This window comes from Oryzias latipes, chromosome 6, assembly GCF_053564925.1.
Source record: "Oryzias latipes strain Hd-rR chromosome 6, Olatipes_Hd-rR_3.1".
Lineage (NCBI taxonomy): Eukaryota > Metazoa > Chordata > Actinopteri > Beloniformes > Adrianichthyidae > Oryzias > Oryzias latipes.
Window position 1 is genome coordinate 28,949,873 of NC_136242.1, and position 21,729 is coordinate 28,971,601.

The 21,729-nt window shown below is 43.5% G+C and overlaps 1 protein-coding gene across 11 annotated transcripts in view; it reads right to left on the minus strand.

The window, feature by feature from the left end:
- Positions 1-17,658, minus strand: part of znf423 (zinc finger protein 423) — a 171,561-nt gene extending 153,903 nt beyond the window's left edge. For 4 of the 11 annotated variants that reach the window (XM_078948943.1, XM_023955979.2, XM_023955982.2 and 1 more), the window contains exon 1: positions 16,660-17,658. In XM_078948943.1, the coding sequence (XP_078805069.1) occupies positions 16,660-16,699 (40 nt within the window). In that variant the 5' untranslated portion in view covers positions 16,700-17,658. The remainder of the gene's footprint in view (positions 1-16,659) is intronic. The other 7 variants (XM_023955981.2, XM_078948941.1, XM_078948945.1 and 4 more) reach the window with 2 other exon arrangements.
- Positions 17,659-21,729: the final 4,071 nt, after the last annotated feature.

The following is a 21,729-nucleotide window of genomic DNA, read 5'->3' on the forward strand; positions in this document are numbered from 1 at the left end:
AGTGGAGCTGAAACTCTGACAGTAGATGTTTGTTTCTGATTTGGCATAAGGTTGAACTCGGCTTCTGCTGCCCTGAAGTCCTCAGCTAAAGAGAACTTGAGAAGTCTTTCAGCACGACTGCTGCACAACCTGAACGACAACGGAGGTTTCTGCCTCCCTTCTGAACTCAAAGTGAAGCTCTGTGGCAAAATCTGGAGACAAAAACATCAGACATTTTGCTCATTGAAGAACTTTTCCAAGACAGAATGAGGTATATCTGAGTGAATTCCTGTGTCTCTTGTTAGAATTTGATGTTTGTATGATTGTTTGATCATCCACGGTTTTAGGGATTGTTTTTCAGGAAATCTGAGAATTTTTATAAAGGTGCCTAAAAAGTGATCAAAATCCACTCTTCTCATTCCCTTCAGTACTTTTTCTGTCATAAAAGTTTAAACTATTCTTTAGCCGGATCACCACATCACCTCCACCCTGCAGAAGATTTACTGTTATGCTCCAATCATTGTTCTTTTCGCGTCTCAGTTTGAGTCGAGCTTCAGCTGGCGGACCAACGTTCCAGTCAGCTCCTGCAGATGCAGAGCTGACTGGAACTAAACGCCAGCTGAACATATTAAGACCACCCAAAAAATGCAATTTTCATCAAAGTGGATCCTAAATGTTCCTGCTGCCATCTTTCTTAATGTCTCTCTACCTCCTCGAACCTTTCTAATGCTCCATACTTCTTCTGTTTCTCTCTTTTCCTTCCTTTCTCTACATCTATCCATCTTTGTCTGTCTCTCCGTGCATCAAAGCTCAGAGAAAAAAAATCCTTTGTCTTCTTCCTCCTAAACAACTGCTGCATGCACACACAGTATCAGGGCCATTTATTCCCAGAGCAGCGCAGGCCGCGGAGCTCCCACATCTCTGTGACGGACAGGTCAGCCTGGCCTATCGCACACTGGCCAGTCAGCTTAAGGAGGCGGGGCATGGGGCGTGACAGCCAATGACAAATGAGTTTTTCTCTCAGCGGGACAAGCTGATTGACAACTAGTGCTGGACAGAAGTCAGGAGGGTAATTGTCATCTGACTCTCTCCCTCTTTATCCGTCTGTCTCTTTCTATTTTTTTTTCATGCCTCCTCTGATTGCCCCCCCACACACACACACACACACACACACACAAACACACACACACACATACACATCCAGCTTCCTGCCTGCAAATCCAGGAGGACTCTGATTGGCCGGCCCTCCTGTCCCTCTGGAGCGAGGACGTTGGCCTGGAGCTGATGCCAATCTACATTCCCAGCTTGGCCTCCCCCAGGGACAATGCCCCCCCCCATCAAACTTCAATAGCCAATGTCAAACACACACATCCACAAACACTGGGAGTCGAGGGACAGGGACAGAAGCTGATTAACCAAATACTTTTATCAGCAGTGAAACTGCTCTTTCTGCCTGCCTGCTTTCTGCACAAAACAGCCTTAAAACAGACGCACATCCAAACTCTGAGCCACTGGCCAGAAACGGGCAGCGGTTTGGGAGCCTTGCATGTGTGTGCGTGGGCTGCCAGAGCGTGCACGTGCAGAGGGACAGAGTTAGCAGAGGGTTTAGATGGATGGCAGAGAGAAAGAACAACAAGCACACAAAAGCCTGGCGGACAAGCTTCAGCGCCCTCTCCATCACTCTCTTCATCCTTCCTCTCTCATCAAACTCTTCCTCTTCTGAGCAGAAACTTCCCACCTCAGGAGTCCCTCGTTAAATAAAAGATGGGAGAATCGTCCGCAGGTTTGGGCATGTCTCTGCTCTCCAGGTAGGCCTCTGCTCAGGTAGGCCTTCAGTCTAAGATGCATATTTATCTGAACAGCACAGGTGCACTAGTGAGGAAAGGCACCAAAAATTATTCTGCTTTGTCCTTTATTTGGCCTCTATTCTCATTTCAGACTGATTATTGTTTTGTTATATATTTACTCCACCTATATTGCTGATTTTCTAAAACCTTTCAGCATCAGTGGCGATGGAAAGTCATCCTTAACTGCAGTAAATATCATTAAGTCTTAAATCCAAATAAACTGATATAAACAAACAAAAACTGTTTTCCTGAAGGCAACGCGAGGAATATTTTCAGTCTTTTAAACAGAGCCTAGGGAAAAGAAAAACAATCCTCAGTGAGCTCTGTGAGCCATTTTTATAAAAGCCTTCATATAAACATATTGTATCTTCATTGTTTCCTTTGAATTGTGTTTTGTTTTTTGTTTATGTGAAATATTTTTCACTAAAAGAACTTTAAAAATCACACAAAGTCATCCTGAGATGAGTTTAAAGTCAGCTTCTAAATTGTTTTTATTTTTTGGAGAAAGAAATGATAAATGTAAGTGTTTCCTCCCCAATAAGTTGACAACAAAGCAAAGCGTTCATGCCAGCATCAGATGGAAAGCAGCTTCAATAACTGTGTTTGTTAGTGTAGTTCAGTTTCAAAGAGTTTGAGTTCAGACACATTTTCCAGCATTATATCTGTTTAAAGGTTGGTCACACATTTCTATTTTGCTCATTTTCCATTTCAGTCTTTCGTGATCCATGCGTGGAGTTAACATGTATTTTACCTTGTTTATCTTAAATCTTACAAAATTGTGCGTGATTTTTTGCAAGACAAATTTGTGGCTTTCCACCACCACGTAGGTATAACTGGCTTTTCACACATGTTCCACCGCTGTATCATTTTTATATCACGTAAACGCTGCATGTATCACGTTTAAATTACGTTATTGACACATGTGTTTTGGGCCGGGCTTTTACGTTGATTTACGTGTTCTTTATTCATACCTCTGCCGATGTTTTAACGTGGCACATTTGTGATACATCTGTGAAAATTCAACTGAAAGTCCACAACGTTCTCACTATTTCCACATATACACTCGTGTGACCAATCTGTGCAATGTGTGCAAAATGTAGGCAGTGACTGTGTGACACGGCCTTAAGGTTATTTAACATTAACAATGGTCTGAGTGAATTCGGATTGGCTGCAGGGTGATAATGTACACCTAAAAAAGAAGATAGCCTGAATGTTCTATAATATTGCTCTGGTCTAAACGCTAGTTAGTAACTGAACAGCGGACATTCAGAACATAGGTTAACATACATTTTACCATAGCCTGGGTCAATTCTCTATTCTGATTGGCTGCTGGGTGAGCATTAAAAAGTGATAATGCACACCTAAAAAAGAAGTTCCGGTCACATAGCTTAAATGTTCTATATCGCTGCGCTGGCTTCTTAAAAACAAACTTTTGCTTCATTATCTGGACAAAAACAAGCGGTAAGAGGTGAGGTTCTTTCTGAACTGATGCGTCATTTAACCCATCGGCATATATATCGCTTTCCTTTGCTGCTGCAGTCATGGTCCGTGCCGGCCAGCCGAAAAAGCAGCACATTGTTACGGCACCACGTTAAAAATAGCCCACTTTTTGGGGAGAAAAAGCGATCCAAACTTTTGTGAGTGACCATGGTATAACCGGATTAATGGCCTTAAAAGTGTGCATTATCAGAATTAACGCACTTCCCGGAACGTGGCTTCACGTCGGACGGTTCAAGCTTCCACGCCATGCGTTAATTTCTGATAATGCACATGTCGTCTTCCATTATCCCTAACTTATTCCACAGTTTATCACAACAGCAAGACAGCAGAAAAGATCTCTGCCCTCTGACCTTTACCGAATGAAGTCAAAAGTATAAACTGCAGTTTTGACCTAAATCATTGGGAAAGAGGACACTCCTTCTGCAGACAGAGTCACTGGAACTTTGACACTTCCTCTCACCCAAACACAAACGCTGTGCACGCTGTGATCTTCAGGTATAGAAGACGTCCACGATCACAGACTTTTTTTTTTTTTTTCCTCCGAGCTGTGAGGAAATCGCGAGGAACACAACTCTCATTTTCTGGCGCGCAGACAAGAGCAGAGTTGATGTTCGGGGCCAAACGGCGCAGCTGGAGATTAAAGAGCCTCTCTGATCTGACATTTGTTTTTCTGTCCGTCAGAGAGAGAGAGAGAGAGTGGCGAGGAGAGGAATCGATAGTGGGGGGAAAATAAAGGAAGGAAACTAGAGGGACGGGAGGGGGATGGGGGGGAGCAGAGGGAGAGGAGACGAGAGGTGAGGAAGGATAAGAGGTGAAGGAGGGCAGCAAGGAGAAAAATGAGGAGTAGGACAGCAAGGAAGACAGGGACACATTTCTCTGGAGTATGTTGACTCTGGGGAGGGCTCCAGAAATAACTGAACTAGAAGACCCCCCCTCCCTCCCTCCTCCCTTGGCAAGCCTGAAACCAGCCCAAAAACCAAACCGGCCCAGGAAGAGTTGATCAGACGGTGACACACGGCACAGTGGAGGAGCTGGAGTTCATGCATGTTCACACACTGAATGAATGAATGGATGAGTTCCCCTCTAGAGCTCAGAAGCAGGAAGGACTCTGACTGACTGATGGCGGCCATTGGAAGGTAGAGAATTGGTCTGGACTTGATCGTGGAAGGTAGCGGCTTTGCGTGGTGCAGCGTCGCTGGAGGACAGATTAACTCGCTCACCACGCTCCTTCTGGGGCCGACGGGAAGGATCTTCCCAGGCGCGCGACCGCTGATGTTTCTACTCTTAAAGCTGTAATCAAAGTCGCTTTTTTCAATAAAAAAGTGGAGATTCTAATGATCAGCAACAGACTTTACTCTGTAATCTGTATTCATTTAAGGATAAAGCTGCAGGCGACGTGCACTGAAGCTGCTGCTGCTGCACACTAATTGCTCTTTGATAGAGTAAACTCATTGGCCCAGCATGAACATGTCAATAAACAAAGAGATGTTGCAGTTAATATTCTCCTCAGTTTGTTTGTGATTTAGCTGCTGCTTATCAGACGAGTTTGAGGCAGAAAACACGTTTTTCAGGCAAAACACACAAAAAAACACACAAATTAAACATGATTAGGATTCAATCGTGTTTATTGGGGCCAGGATACAGCCTAAAATATTCAATTTCATCACAATTTTACAATTTAATTAAAATTGTTATGGATTTACTTTATCAAATCTCTGTTCAAAACCAATGTTGTTTGGTAACAAAAACAATATTTCCCATTACTGAAGATATAAACTGGACAAAACTGAAACTGAAATACAAAAAGTCTTTTTTTTCCCCAAAATATATTTAAAAGTTCCTTTAAAGTAAAATTGATTAAATTTTCTGATAATGGAGGACATTGTTTAAATTAAACATAAATTAAGATTGAAATTCGGTTTCAGAGTATTTCTTTTTTAAATTGTTGTGATTCAGGAGCAGAAGCAAAAATGCAGTTTGAAAAAGTTCTTATTTGTGACGTAGAAAATACGCTGGGGGGGCCACGAGCTCTCTGCTGCGCTCCATTCCGATGCCTCCATAAATAGATCCACGTACGTCTTTGTTTTCCTCACCTGGGCCGGAATCTGGATCTAAACTGAACGGCTGGATATCTCAGATATAGCTCACCGTTTTTGTTGCCCCAGAAACAAAACTTCCGGTAACGTTAGGTTGGGGTTGTAAGGGGCTGTAAGCTAGCAGGAGAGCATGTGAACAGAGAGCTCTCTGCAACAAGGAGGAGGAGGGGGTGCGGGGTTACTCCACATCAACGGTCCAGCCCACAACTCAAAAGTTAATTTTCTAACCAACTCTTGGCGCTCTGCAGAAAGCATGTTTTAGAAAACGACACAAAGTTTTGATTTTGACTGAAAATGGCATCATCATAATTAAAAGACCACTGGAAACGCTTTTGAAATAGATCAAAAGGTTGGTGGATTACGTCTTTATGGATTTGATGAAAAAAATACTCTTTTTGTTCAGAAGTGTATTTTTGATTTTTTTGTCTAAATACAACTGCAGTATACACACCAAAAAAATACTAAATTAATTCCTTTTTCATCCACAATTCAATTAATTATGACTTTCTTTAACCTCACCTACAAAAAATTGTTTAACTAGTGATTTAAACAGGTCAAGAAAGAATTAACTCAAATATAATATATGAATTATGAAGTGATGAGCAGCCGGAGCCAGGAAATCATCAAGTTTTAATCCAACCAAGTTCCTGCATCAATTTAGTAGTTATTTTATTGATACTGTTTAAAGCTGAAAGCTACAACTCGTTCTCCTGCAGATCCACCTCCAGAACCTTCACTTCAGTCTCCCACATTTTTATATCTCTATTTTTTACAACCTTCTGCATTTATTCGGTGTAATGGGCATTAAATCAGAGGGACATTCTTCAACGCAGCATTCGCTAATAGGGTGACATCGTTTAGCCGAAGTAAACGCACTTCTCTGAGCCACTAATGTGGCTTTTGTTCGAGGATTCTGACGGTTTTTTAGCCATAAACATCAACCACAAAGGCGGAACATATAACTGATTTATCTGCTACTCAGAATAAAGGAAAAAACAGGAGAAGTCCGCCTTAAACTTTCTCTGAAGCTCTCTTTCAGCGTCTTTCTGCTCCCTCTCGCTCCATTGTGCCACGCTCTGCAGGGCGCCTCTGCCTTTTGACTGGGAGGTGAATAGAGGGGAGTTAGAAAAACCAACTGAAAACTCCAGAAATAAAAACAAGCACTGGTAGGTCTATAGAGGAGCACGGTACAAAAGCCCCAGCGGAGAGCTCCATAAAGACGGAGCACAGGGCAGGCGGCTTGTTCTGCTCAGGACAATGAAGCTCGGTCCAGCCTCTTGATTTGTGAGCTCCTTTGTGCTTGGCTCCAAGAGTGTGCGATGGAAGCGCGGGGAGGAAGACGCTGAAATATTTATGAATCTGGAAAAACAATGCAACAACTTTTCCTGCCATAAACACGCCTCTAGCCGTCAGGGATTTAATCAGTTTCCTTATAAAGAAACATTTCTGGCATCTGAAGGTAGATGACATGACGACGAAATTAAGAAATTCTAAAGAAGTGACAAAACAAGTGAGATAAACAAAGCCAAAGCTCTAGAAGAGCAGATCTTTATATCCGTTATCCTTTGAAACAAACGTGAAGACTTCAGCACCATCTTTGAGTCTTAGGCTGTGTCCTAATTCCCACCCTAACTACTAAAACTAGACAGTGTGGCACTATGTAGTGCACTGGACTTTAAAAGCAATTTGGACACCATGCTCACTACTTTTTTCTTTTTTTAAACAGCGGATAAGACATCATTGATTTCACAAAGTTAAAATCCAATTGATATGAGTGTTTCTCTGCTTTTTCTGCAACTATTTATGAGTCCACTTTCTTCTGAAGCCTTGATGGTTTGCTAAAGAAATACATTTAAATACATTTTTTGGGCAAAAAATTGTTCCGACGCAATGCATTGTGGTCTATATTTAGGGATCTAGTGAGCATCGATGCACACTGGTTTTTTGCAGAGACTTCTGGGAAATTTCTAGGGCACTGGATTTTGGAACTGTAGATTCGGACAGCACTATAAAATGGCGAACGCACTATATCGTGAGTAGGGAAGGAGTTCGGACACAACCTGCCCTCATGCCTTGTTATTTGCTGTGACAAATAGGCAAACCTGAAGGAAATACCAAGATCATAGACCGCTTGATGAGCTGGTAAAACAAAAAAATGTTCATGCACGTTTTCTTCTACATGCACCATGTGTGCAGCAGCATTTGCTGCCTGTCAGGGGGGCCGATACTCACACCTTACTATAGCCCCACTACAGTGTGGTGTAAGGGCACCGTCCCACATAATTGGGTCTAGCAACAATGGTACGTTCCATTCTCAGGAAGTCCCTTAAGGGTGGCCGCACGAGCCTCAATGAAACTGCAAGACACACACAGCTACGCTTCCGTTACGATTCAGCCGGTCCCGTCTCCGACTCTCCACGGACCTGGACGACACAAAAACCCGTACGGGTCACACACCCACCCCCAAACACACACCCACCCCGTATTGATGCAGAAACTATGGCTTCATTTCATTATGGAAACTGGCTGAATGATTCATTTTGGAGAAATCACCCCCCCCCCCCCCCCCCCTCCCTCCATCCCCAGTAAAGATCCGCAGCTTTAAACAAACCAGCTCTTTTCCCTGCACACCCCCCCCCCCCCCATATCTCATCTTCTGTACATTAAACATTAGTGGTGGGGGCAATTAGCCGTTCCCTGATGCACACCTGGTTGATGCATAATATATCTGCTGCCCCCCCCCCTCCTACCACTGCTGTTGATGAAAGGGTGAGTGGGAGGTGTGTGTGTGGGGGTGGGGGGTGTTGCGTTAGTTTGTGAACACGTGTGAGCGTTCCTGCTCCGACCTCAACTAACCTCCTTTTTTTCATGTTTTCTGAACGTCAACAGAAAACATTTTGGTCCAGAATAAAACCGCCGTTAGCAGATCAGGAAGACCCGATGTTCTGAGCCTCTAGAACCATGCCAGAACCAGAACCCATCTTTGGTTTCTTCTGAGCGTCATCTCCTGATGCATCAACTAAACTTTATTTATAACGAATTTTGAAACAACGAGAGCGGAACCATTTTTTGTACACAGCGAGTCTTAAAAGAATTAATTAATTAATAAAAATTAAAATTAAAAAAAGTATATTTCAATGTATCTAAATAAAACCTAACAATATACTATATATTTTATACATATAAAGTTTAGGGGCCAGATGGTCAGCTGACCTAAGGATCCAATCAGAACCACAATTAAAGCTGCTGGGACAGAACCGGTTAAAGATTTATAAACAAACTCCTAAAAATGGACAAAGGAGACGTTACCAGGAGCATCCGAGTCATGAACATTTCTGTAACGGTTCAACATTTCAAAAAAACTTCGTCGCTCACGCGTCATATGGGAGTTTTGATTGATCTTTACTAACATTTGCAGATATCAGCAGAAAATACTCTGTTGTTCTGAAGAGCCAAACCACAGCCGTCAGACTCGCATGTTTTCTGGCAAACGGGGCAAAGACAGAACTCCTCCAGTCCTCCTCAAAGCACTGCAGAACTGAACTTTAATCCCCTTCGCTGTCAAAGTCCAACATCGATGGACACGTTTCTAAATTTCTACCAAAAGCTGATGGAGTTCAGCCGCACCTCAGGAGGCGCAGCAGGAGTTGGAGCTCGCCTGAGCTCTGGTCTGTTCAAGAATTAAGGTTTCGGTTCACCTGCAAATGAATCCTGGTGCATTTTGCAACACTGTGAAGACTGGCAGAAGAGAACTAAGCAGCATTCGATTGAACATCCCATAACGACCTCATGTTAGCAACACAAAGACCTCCACAATGACAAATAAGGGAACTTTTATGATTTTCAGTGATGCATCTCAGCAGAATGTGACATTAAACAGAAACAGAAAGTGTTGCTTCTGATAGAAAATTTGGAGATGAGAAGCGAGAAACAGAAAACTGACTAACAGAATTTCTGCATAATTTGATTTTGTTCGTCATTTAAATCCAAAGAAAACATTTGACTTTATTCATACTTTTATTCAAACTATTTCGGATGATCCACTTTTGCTCCACAACGCTAAAATTTTTTTTATTGTTTTTATGCTCATTTAGTTTTGTGAAACATTGTTTTTCAAAATAAAACTAACAGAAATACATCAAATAATTCCTTGAATATATGAAAATTAATAAAATCGCAATCAAAGCAGCTCATTCTTTTATCAATTTCAATTTAATGAGTAACAATTGATAATTTATTTATAGATTTGTGATAAAGCTCAGTTTTTAGTCGAATCTAACAATGAAAAGTTTTCCACTGATTTTAAATTGTTTCCCAAAACTACATACGTAGGAGGTGTAGTCGTGTTTTTTTTTGCTTTGAGCAAATATAGTTCTGGCAATCCAATAAAATTACATTTAGCCGTTTAAGCATGAAGGGGAAGAAGACTTTTCCTGAAACACCTACAGAGTTAAATGAGTGTAAATAACATGTTAACACGCAAACTTTTGTCGTTTCTAGAAACTTTGAGAGTTCTCGGTCTGGACCCATCGAGTGCGTGTTTGGACACTCAGACGGGGGGGGGGGGGGGGGGGGGGGGGGCGTTTCCAGCGAGTCTACTGATAAACAAGGCGAGTTAAGCCGCCGCCATGGCATGCTCAGTTGCACGCTTAACCACGCCAGGCTGCGAGCTGATAAGGACCGCCGCTGGCATTCCAACACCTTACAGCTTGATTTCAGACAAACCACTTCAAGCTTCAATGAAATCCTGACAGATTAGGACGGCTGCTCTCATCTGTTACTTCTGCCTGAATAAATTAGCAAAAAAATTATCTACTTTTAAGGAATAATTTTCCATAAAAACGCAGGAAAAAAAAAACCTCTTAGTCCATGTCAAATAATTTAAACGACCAAACAATTGAAGCTTTAATCCAAACATTTACTCCTCTACAATGATTCATTTTAGCCAATGCTTGCATGTTTAGTAGGTAAAAAAAGCTTTGATACATAAATGAATGAATGATTGAATGAATGAAGTTTAAACCACTATAAAACTTCAGAAGTGCGTCACAATAAAAAGTACACAAGTTTTAAAAGATAAAACAGCTTAAAATTACAACAAAAAAAGCAATAAAATACTTAAAAGACAAATAAGAAGGGACTAAAACTAAAGAAAATAAATGCCACTTTCTGATAAGTATTAAAAGCCGTTCTAAAAAGGTACGTTTTTGGTTGACATTTAAACCTGTTAAGGTGTGATGTCACTTCTATAGGTTATAGTAAGACAGAGCTGGGATAATGTGGCGTCACTGCAATGATCTGGACTAAAGACTTGAATTACTGGAAATCATGATCATAAATACATTTATGCTTAGCTTAGCTGAACTTATTTCCCACATCTGGGAAATTCCTTAATATTTTTAAAATAGGTGAGGATTTTTATGAACTTGGTATTTCTAATACTTCCCCTATTTACTGACAGTCAACAATCTAATAAAAATGTTAAACAATCCAAAAAACTCAAAAACAAAATCCCTTTTCGCCCCCAAGTGAACCACTAATGCAGGGGTCGGGAACCTTTTTGGCCAAGAGAGCCATAAATGCCACATATTTTGAAATGTAATTTCGAAAGAGCCATACAATAATGTAGTGTCCCTTCCCCACACTGAGGCACGGAGACTTAACCTCTTTTAAAGTTCTTTATTCCGATTACTGCAGACCGCAACAAACGCCCTTCAATTAATTCAGCAACTCCTGAATCTCTCCCGCCGACACGAGAGCGCTTCTCCCAACTTTATATTCCCCTGCTCCCGCTGCAGCCCTCCCATTTCCCTTATTCGGCCCATAGCTGAACCCCATTGGTCCAAACTACCTAACAACAGGCTGAGCGACAGAACTGAGGGCCAATCAGATCTCTGCTTGACGCGTTCAATGAACTCCAGAACTTTTAACGCTGCCCAACAGCCACCCAACTCAGTCCGCGACAATTTGTTTAAAACTAAATATACAAATGAATGTGTGCATTTGATTTAATTTCAAAATTTTTAAAGTACAATAAGTCTGTGGATTCTTTTTAATAACATTGTTATTCTGTTGCTAATAAATGATGAGTATTTCTCGTGGTAGTTTTGCTGATGGTCTAGTCTGGTTGATACGTGGTGAGTTTCTGCTTCGTTAAGGCGTTGAGACTTTAAACGTCATCGTAGGTCTGAATGTTCTGTAGATGTGACAAAGACTGCTCACATGCAGACGGGGAGCCAAACACACACTCACACACTGCAGTGAGTGACGGGAAGCGGGTTTTACGTTTTTACAATCCCTGCGCGATTCACCTGCTGCCTGTCCCCACAACCCCCCCACCCCCGCCCTCTGCTTTCTCCCTCACACATCCCGTCCCCGCATCTGCGCGCTCTTTCTCAGAGACGGGAGCGCGCAGTTTTAGGCACGTCAATTCACAGGTTTCCAGCTGGTACAAACTCTGTGAAATAATAGATAATAGTAACTGATAGCGCTGGCGCAGATTTCTCTCTCTAAGCACTGCTACTACTGCGCGCCTCTGACATCGCATCGCGCCCGAGAAGGACTGGTCTAATGAAAAAAAAAAAACTATAATAAAAGATTTGTCTGCGAGCCACATGTGACCATCAAAAGAGCCATATATGGCTCGCGAGCCATAGGTTCCCGACCCCTGCACTAATGTAACGTTTCATATCTGTACGCTCCCTAAACGTGGGGAGCGTTCCAAACTAAAAGTTCTGACTAGCAGAAAATTACGTTCCTCTGTAACCCCGTCCCACTGAGAAAAACTTCAAATTAAAAGTCTTCATGCAGCCTTTCATGCAGCAGTTACACTAGAAGTGTTCTGATAAATGCACTAACGTGTAGGAATGTCACAATCATGCCGGACAATGACGCATTCCTATGCATCCCAGTATGTTTATGCTCATATTTAAACACATGCTGTACTAAATTTAAGAAAAGTTTATTCTTTATTGTCTTACTATATGACACCAGGCTTAGTATGAGCCAACGAAAAGGTATTTCGTCATTGTTACTTGCTTACTAGCAGATAAATTATAATAAATTTGTGGGTTTCTTTGTTTAATTTTTGTAAAACACAAATCATATATCGTACTCAAAAAATTGTTTTCCATTTGACACAGAAAATTAAACCAATTCTCTCTTCTGCCCTTACATATGTGCCACAAAGCCAGCCAATCACAGACATGGACACGTAGATAGATGCCGATTGGTCCAGAAATCCTTCCAATCAGCTCCTAGACGGGGTCAGGTTTGCGCACTACTGAAACTCTCCTCCACAAACTTTCCGTTTCTCATTTCAGCAGCTTCAGCTGCGGGCGACTTTCCTCACCGTTTCAGAAACGTATTTCATGAACTTCAACCTTATGGAGGCGTCCTACTCCGCTGGTTTTGCACAAATACCTCCCTAAATGGGAGATTCTGCAGCAGCCTGACCTTTGAACTAGTGGGGGGGCCAAATGCATGAGCGGCAGATGGAGAAAGGAGAAGAATGTGGCAAAGCTCTCCTCACGCTCCAAATAAACCTTAAAAGGTGCTCCTTTTCTCCTCCTCCCTCTCTCCTCTGTCTCCCTGTCACATGCGCTCAACTACCGTTTAATGTCCTGCAAATGAAGCGGATTTATTAATGTGTAATTAAGTAATAATCATCACTACATAATGCATGAGAGACTCCAGGGGCTGAGGGGGGGAGAGATAGTATGGAGAGGCTGCTGGAGCAGAATGAGATTCTTGCTTCCTCGCCTCGCTAAAGACACACATTAAAGAGGGATTAATCCACTGAAATAATATTTTGATAAGAGCCCAGCTCTCTCATTTCTTCCTCCTGTTCACCCCCCTCCCTGCATTTTCTCTCAAAAGCTGATGGTTTTGTGCCGCTGGTCCGTGTTCAATTAACACTCTGCAATTAGTCAGGTCCCCTCCCTGCTAACGAGGTCTGATCACTGTCGGGGCCAAACCGGACCGGAATCCATCAAAGATTTAAACAACTTCTCCTGCTTCGATGTTTCTGCTCTGAGAGGAACTTGGAAAATGGAATGAAAAAGAAAATAATAATAAAAAGGTTTCAGGACCAGATCCAGGAACAAGATGGACTCGGATAATCAGAACTCCATGGTTCTGATCCATTCCAGAGTGAACAATGGTTCTGGAAAGTTTGCAAAAGACACAAGCTCCAACATGCAAGTCTGCAGCCTCAGCGTTTGTGAATGGAGTTTGAGCAATAGCCTTGAATGAAGACTTAATGTTCTAACAGACAGCATGGTGGGAACCGGCTGAGCTCTTCCAACTTCAAGCTTTCTCGATTTGTATGGCGCCTTTCATTTTGGTTAAAAACACAAAGCGCTTTACATAAAGCAGATAAAATAGTCATAAAATAGGAAAATGATTTAAAACAGAAAACACACACAGATGAAACCCCTCCCTCACCAGATTCCTCCCTCCACCCACCCAGTTCCCCCAGTAGAAACCCTGAACAAAAACGAAGAGCTGCAGCAGAAAGAAATGACATCACAGATGGGCAGACGAGGCAGGAACCGAACCTGCGACCTTCCAATCAGATCACCCTCTGCACCACAGCCGCCCCAAAAGAGGAAGACTTCATCGCTGCCAGGCTGCAGTTAAAAAACAAGTCTTTTGTTTTGATATTGACAATAATGACGTAGGTCAGGGGTCTATAACCTAACTGAGCCATGCGGTCCAGGTTCTTTCTGATCATAACCCAACCAGAACCACAAAGTCCCACTTCACCATTTAGAAATGTTTTTGTTATTAAATGTCCCTTTTACATGATTTAATTACAACAGTGTTGATTTTTTTCTAAGTCGACTCCTTATGTTTTACTTTTAAACAGCAACACATACATGTTCCTTTCAAAATAAAATACTAGGATCCTTATGCAGCAGATTTACTTGAATTTAAAATGCAGGAAAATATGTTGTTTTTCTATCTCCATCAGTTTTCTCCTTTTAATATTGAATATAAAAATGATAATATTGGTGAAAAATCAGATTTTTTTTGAATGAAGAACTTTCCCTCTGAACAGCAACTCGTGCAGCAAAATGAGCTTATTCTATTTATAAACCACAGCTAAGATTTATAAACTAAAATTACTGTTTATTCAAATTGTAATCATTTTCTTTAAAGCAAAAGAGCCACAGTGGAGGATAACAGAGCCACATGTGGCTCCGGAGACTCAGGCTGCAGACCAGTGATGTAGAATCCTCTTTTAGCATAAAAAAAACAAATAATTGAAAATGAAACATGTTTTTTCTTATTAATATGAGAACTTCAATTTCACAGGAAGCACAGAACAATGTCCAACTGTCCTGTGTTTCCTAAATAATGTGAATTACGCCTTTCACACTAAATTCAGCATCCGAAGTTGTCAATAAAGCTTCAGCAGTTTGAACAGATACCCATCGGAGAGCAGACAAAGTTGGGGAAAAAGGCGGAAGCACAAGCGTGGAGCTGAATCCAAGAACACATTCGGCTAATTCTGGACGCAAACATCCCAGTGTTTGTGCAAACGCAGAGAAACTGCCTCTGAGCCTGGCCATGGAGTACGATCGCACTTCAAAATGCAGCACATCCGGCTGAAATCAAGATCCTGGAGGTCATCTCACCAGCAGAGGCATTTCTGCAGAGAAACTCAGAGTCCTTCCTGACCTTTAAAACTTGCAGAAGTGAACTTTGAAATGTTCACATTTACTTTTATTATTTAAAAACACGACGTAGCTAAACTTTCTTTGGGTGAGAAATTTCGGGACTCAGAAGGAAAAGTCGGGATGCGGCTTTCAGTCCAACTCGGATGAGGGGAGAAAAGCCCTCACCTGTTTGTAGGGAGGGGTTGGGGGGGTTAATCTGCAGCAGAGATGGACGAGGAGTCTTTGTTGTTGTTGTGGCATGCTTGGCTGGACAGTAAGCCAGCCAGCAAGCGGGCAGGCCAGCCAAACAGCCAGTCAGAGTTGGGTGAGCAGGTGAAAGACAGGAGAACATGAAAACACAGATAATCCTCTGGTGATGCTCACCTCCGCCCGGCCTCCGCCTCCACCCCCTCACCTGCTGCGCTGCCCCCTTTTTCATCCCCCCCCTCTCTCTCTACCTCCTCTTTTTCCTCCCCAATGCCAGGTCTTGCCAAGCTGTCAGAGGGGCAAGGTGCGGACGGGAGATAGCGGCAGGCGTGTGCAGGAGCACACACACACGCACACAAACACGCCAGCACATGGCGCTTTCTGCAGGACAGCAAGGCTGCGTTTGCTGCTCGTCCGCTCCGCTCTGCTTCGCTTGGCTGCATGACTAAAGCTAAGCTCTGGTTATCCCGGCTGTCGCACACACACACACACACACACACACAAATGCACTGGTCCACAAACAAACAAGCCCTCTTCCCGTTCCTCACTGATCACAGAGAAATCTGTGATTTCCTGCTCTGAGACTAGAGCATCACCTGCACCTCACTGCCGTCTCTCATACATGTTTGAAATAAATGTTCACTTATGTCAGGTTTTTTTTTTCTTTTTGCTCCACCAACAAGGAGGAAAAACCAATCCATCCTCCACGTAAAAGTGATGGGCTACAGGAGGACGGAAAATAAAGTCTTCAGGCCGTCTCCTCCTCTGAAATCTGCCTTCCAGCCACAGAAACCTCCTCCGTTCTCCATCAGGAAACATCAGGACTGCAGGTCTGCACCAGAAGCCTGGAAGGAAACGGGAGGGGGTGGGGAGGGGGAGGGGGGCGGCACATGGTCAGCCAGTCCCGCTGCCCATCTGGGTCCCATAAAGGAAACAGGAAGGCCAAGGACACCACATGCCCCACCACCACCACCCTCGCCCCCCCATGCTAGATGCCCACTCACCCATGCCAGCAGCAGGCCTGCTTTCACACAACCTTCATCCTTCAGAGGAACAATAAACAACAGAACCGGCTTCAATAAAGTTTCAACTACTAAACAGAGTGATAGAACTGCATCAACTAGAGCTGTTCTGACTGAATACTTCTTTATCTGTCCACTCTAACAGCTGTCCAGGCAGCAGGAGGACCGCGGTGGGAAATCCGCAGATCTTTGACATCACAGCATCAACTTCCCGAGACCCAAACCCGCGCGCAACTTCCAGACAGCTCCACCTCAGAAAGAAACGCGCGCGGGTTACCTGCCCAAATATGTCCCGGCAGGTGAGAAATCACCGGCCCGGTTGCTCTCGGTCCGAACAGTTTCTTACCTTTAACGGAGCGCGGTTTGGCCTGCTTTCTTCTGGACATCGCCGCTCCCGCACTACTTTCTCTCTTAATTCTGGTAATTGTTTCTGTTCCGTGTTCTCAGATAACCAAGCGGGCGGATTAGCGTTCCTCCTCCTGCGTCTCCTCCTTCTGCTCCTCCGCCTGTTGCAATGCGGCACCGTCAGCCTCCGGGCGGCGGACGGATCCCGCGGACGCCGGGAATGAGGCGCTCCTCGACGGCACAACCTGTAGAACAAACCGGGAGAAGTTTCGCTCCGCGGAGCCTCCTTCAGCTCCCGTCGCTTATCTGCTGCTCCTCGAGTCGCGCGGCTCCCGCTTCTTCTTCTTTTCCTTCCACCCACGCGCGTGGCAAGCACCTGAGCTCGGCTGGACCTCGCGCTCTATTTCTGGAAAGGTGACAGCGCAGCGTCCGCGCGCGCGCGCTGACGTGTTCGTGGGGGTTAAATGGTTTGGAAGGGCGCGTGGCGTCTCTCCTCGCGCGTCCTTCAGTTTACAGAGACTGTATTTCTTTGCCTCTCCTCCGCCACCTCCTGTCGTCCGGGGATCGAACCCTCCACTGCCGCGTTCCGACCCGCTATTCTACTCTGAGCATGTCGGTGTTTGCTCTGGTGGCGTGGACGTTGCGCGCTTCCCCCGCGTGTCCGCCCCCTCGATGGGAATGCTGCTTTAAACTACCCCCACGTTCAGTTTTTTTTTTTTTTTTTTGTGACCCCCCCAGTCCTGCCTCCGGTGTGAGTGTCTGCTCCAGCCTAACCCTCCACTAGCCTCTGTCTCCCTGCTTTTTCTTTGTCCTGACTCTGGCTACCAGTCTTCCTCCTCCTCCTCCTCCTCCTCCTCCTCTGCCTGCCTCTGCTGGCGGGGCTGCGGCGCAGACACACATAATAAAGCCAAGGCAGGCAGTGCTTGGCTGGAAATGTAGCCGCGTCCCAGCAGGGGGATGTGAGAGAAGGGTCCCGGCGGGGGAGCGCTCTGATCCCGCAGGGAGCAGCTCGGCACAGCCCGGGTTGGCTGAGGCGGAGAGGCAGGCAGGCAGGGCAGGCGGAGGGAGAGAGGCGGGAGCCGGGCTGAGTTAGACAACAGCGCCCAGCTGTGGCTGAGCGGCGCTACTACATCTGGAGGAAAATGAATCAAAAGAGAGGAACAAAAATAAAAATACAATCGTCACTTTGAAGCTGTTTTTTAACATGTTATTGTAGCATTTTTCTTATGATAGAAGACACAATTAAATACAATTAAAATTGCATTTCTGAGTAGTTTTCTCATTCAAATTGTGGATGAGCAACGACGTAGGAGCTTCAACGGCAGGACACGAGCTCCCTGCTCCGCTCCATTCCGATATATCCGCCTGGCATCTGGCTCAAAACTGTACAGCTGGATAACTCTAATAATGCTCACCGACGGTCAGGATAGGTTGTTGGGGGTGTAAGTGGCTGTGAGCTAGCAGCAGAGCACAGAAACAAATAGATGACGGGAAGTAGGGGTGGGGTTACTACAGCAACGGTCCCGCCCACAACTCATAGGCAAATTTTTATTAAACTCCTAGATAACAAACACTTTTTATTAATCTAGTATAAAAAAGTCATTATTAAAAGACCACTGGGAATGCTTTGAAAATAGATCAAAAGACGATCAGAGTGGGATTTCAACACAAGAACTACTGAGATGTGCAGTGTGGCTGCTTTTAAAATTTGCAACATCTTAACTTGGTTAAAAATTAACCTTTGAGCCAATAGGACCCTGATTTTTCCTAAATGTGTGTACATTTTATTCTAAAACTGTTTTCTCATTAAAATTTCAAAGCACAAAAGAGATCTGAGTATTACTACCTGCACTGACCATAGCAGTCAAAGTGACTTCATGCTTTTTACAAACACATTTCACTATCTGAAGCCTGTTGAGACAACTGCGTTGTACTATTAGGCTATACAGGCTGTATACATAAAATTTAATTGAAATGAATTATTTGCTACTTTTACCTGAACCTTTTTCCGCTTTATCGCTTTATTTTAAAACCAAGAGAGACAGAAATGACAAGTTGAAAAAAATTAGCTACTGAGGTTGCCATGAATTAAAAAAGGCCTGATGAGAGCAATATTCCATGGGAAATGGTGTTTTCTTAATAACGCTTTACTACCTTCTTAGAAAGCCCAAGCAGCTTCACTGTCCAAGTCCCATCAACCACATATTCACACACTGATGGCGGCTCTGCTGCCGAACACTGGCGCCAACCTATGACCACCAGAAGCAACGTGGGGTTTAGCGTCTTGTCCACTTTGACACGCGGGCGAACAGGGCAGGAACCAAACCTGTGATCTTCTGATTAGAGGTCGGGCCGCTCTACTTCTGCCTCCCACAAAATTTTATAAAATAAAAATAATTATAGTTTTCATTTAGTGTCAAGAAGTGTTCATGGGGTCAAAGTGACGGCCAGTCTCATTTGAATGAGTTCCTGTAGATTGAGTGTCAAAGCGGTGGTTCCTAACGTTAAACTTTGTTTTCATGGATTTTCAAAAAAGGCTCAGCAAAAACAAAAAATACAGGTCAGAGAATCACTGCCGAAATACTCTGTAGATTCGATTTAAATACATTTTTGGAAAAATATGTTTCCCATAAAACAAAGAAAATTGATCAAATCAAACATTATTTATAAAAAAGAGACATTTTAAAGCTTGGGACAGACAAATAGACAAATACTCTAAGAAAAAAAAGGTGGCCATCAAATTTGAAAACCAACCCACCCGTTTGCCCTCCTTCCTCTCCTCCTCTGACACATACAGCCCAAGACCCCACACACTATGAATTCTGGCACAAATACATGAATCATTATGAAAGATACCTACAAAAGACACTTCTAGCTTGTCTCTGCTGTGAGGAAACAGTATATTGGGAATCCATTTATCCTAGGAACCAGGTCATCCACAGGAACAATGCCGCAACGCCCACCCAGATCGGGGCATCAATATTTAATAGTCAAACAAATCAGCTTTAGAACTTTAGCAGTTATACACAGGCCTTGTAAGGTGAGGTGCAGGCGTGGGTTTTAAGTTTTGGGGTGTAAACCATGCTCTCTCATGGGACAGAAAGAAATTGTAGAAGGTGTGTGACAAAACTCACCATCACATTTAACTGAAAGCCAACTTCAGAGTACCTTTGGTTCAGATCTTACAAGAAATCCATGACACAAATGTGCAACAACAATTTATCTTTAAGAGTAATTTATTTGATTTGATTTTAGAATTTTGCATCTTTTGTTGCAACTATTTGTATTACAGTCAGAGTTCCAGTTTTATGTATATACACATTTTTGTATGTTTATTTTTAAGTTGACTTAGAAACAGTTTGAATGAAATGATGGCGTTTACATGCCTATATGTCTCCTTTACAATTTTAAATTACTCAAATTAAGCTCGATGTGGGTCGGCCATATTGGCAGCAGTTTAGAGCCTCAACAAAAGTCGGAAAGTTAAAGAAATCAAATAAATGAGCTTCATCCCCCATACAAACTGCAACATTGGAACATATGTATCTAACACAGTAGTGCATGTAACTGCAGATAATGCACAGGTTTGGTGATGTCTTGTCCTGTGAAAATGGAGACAACTGCAGATTAAAAACTGCCTTTGATTGGGACCTGTCACTACCAGATCTGTAAGGCTACCCGGTCAGTCTCCACATATGCAGATGTTACATCACTTCGGCTAAAGCATTTTACGGTCAGAGTACGTCATCAGATGTTATTAACAAGTATAAATAATATATCAATCACAGGAGTAAATCTTCATGGATTTGCTCAACTGTCGCAACGTTGGTCACAAAGAGGAATTGACGTAATACAGTATTAGCGCAGGCTAAGACCTACATGGTAGCCATAACAGATTGGGTAGCAAACGCTAGCTGGGACCAATCTGGTAGCCGTTACAGATTGGGTAGCATATCCAGGCTTGGACCTATCTGGTAGCCGTTACAGATTGGATAGCAAACGCATGCTTGGACTGATCTGGTAGCCGTTACAGATTGGATAGCAAACGCAGGCTTGGACCGATCTGGTAGCCATAACAGATTGGGTAGCAAACGCTAGCTGGGACCAATCTGGTAGCCGTTACAGATTGGGTAGCATATCCAGGCTTGGACCTATCTGGTAGCCGTTACAGATTGGGTAGCAAACGCAGGCTTGGACTGATCTGGTAGCCATAACAGATTGGGTAGCAAACGCTAGCTGGGACCAATCTGGTAGCCGTTACAGATTGGGTAGCATATCCAGGCTTGGACCTATCTGGTAGCCGTTACAGATTGGGTAGCATATCCAGGCTTGGACCTATCTGGTAGCCGTTACAGATTGGGTAGCAAACGCAGGCTTGGACTGATCTGGTAGCCGTTACAGATTGGATAGCAAACGCAGGCTTGGACTGATCTGGTAGCCATAACAGATTGGGTAGCAAACGCTAGCTGGGACCAATCTGGTAGCCGTTACAGATTGGGTAGCATATCCAGGCTTGGACCTATCTGGTAGCCGTTACAGATTGGGTAGCAAACGCAGGCTTGGACTGATCTGGTAGCCGTTACAGATTGGATAGCAAACGCAGGCTTGGACTGATCTGGTAGCCATAACAGATTGGGTAGCAAACGCTAGCTGGGACCAATCTGGTAGCCGTTACAGATTGGGTAGCATATCCAGGCTTGGACCTATCTGGTAGCCGTTACAGATTGGGTAGCAAACGCAGGCTTGGACTGATCTGGTAGCCGTTACAGATTGGATACCAAACGCAGGCTTGGACTGATCTGGTAGCCATAACAGATTGGATAGCAAACGCAGGCTTGGACCGATCTGGTAGCCAACCGACGCCATTCAAGACAATAAGTGATTGCACCACATCTTTGTAGAAGTCGTTGGTCACCTTTTTGTTTTCCACCAGTTTTCCACCAGTTCTTATTTTATAAAGACTATAAAATAAACAGCAGTGAACCTAGAACATTTTATATTATATTATAATATACTATATTTTATTATAAATATTAAAACAGCAGTTAATTCAGCTGAGGAGTTATCACTA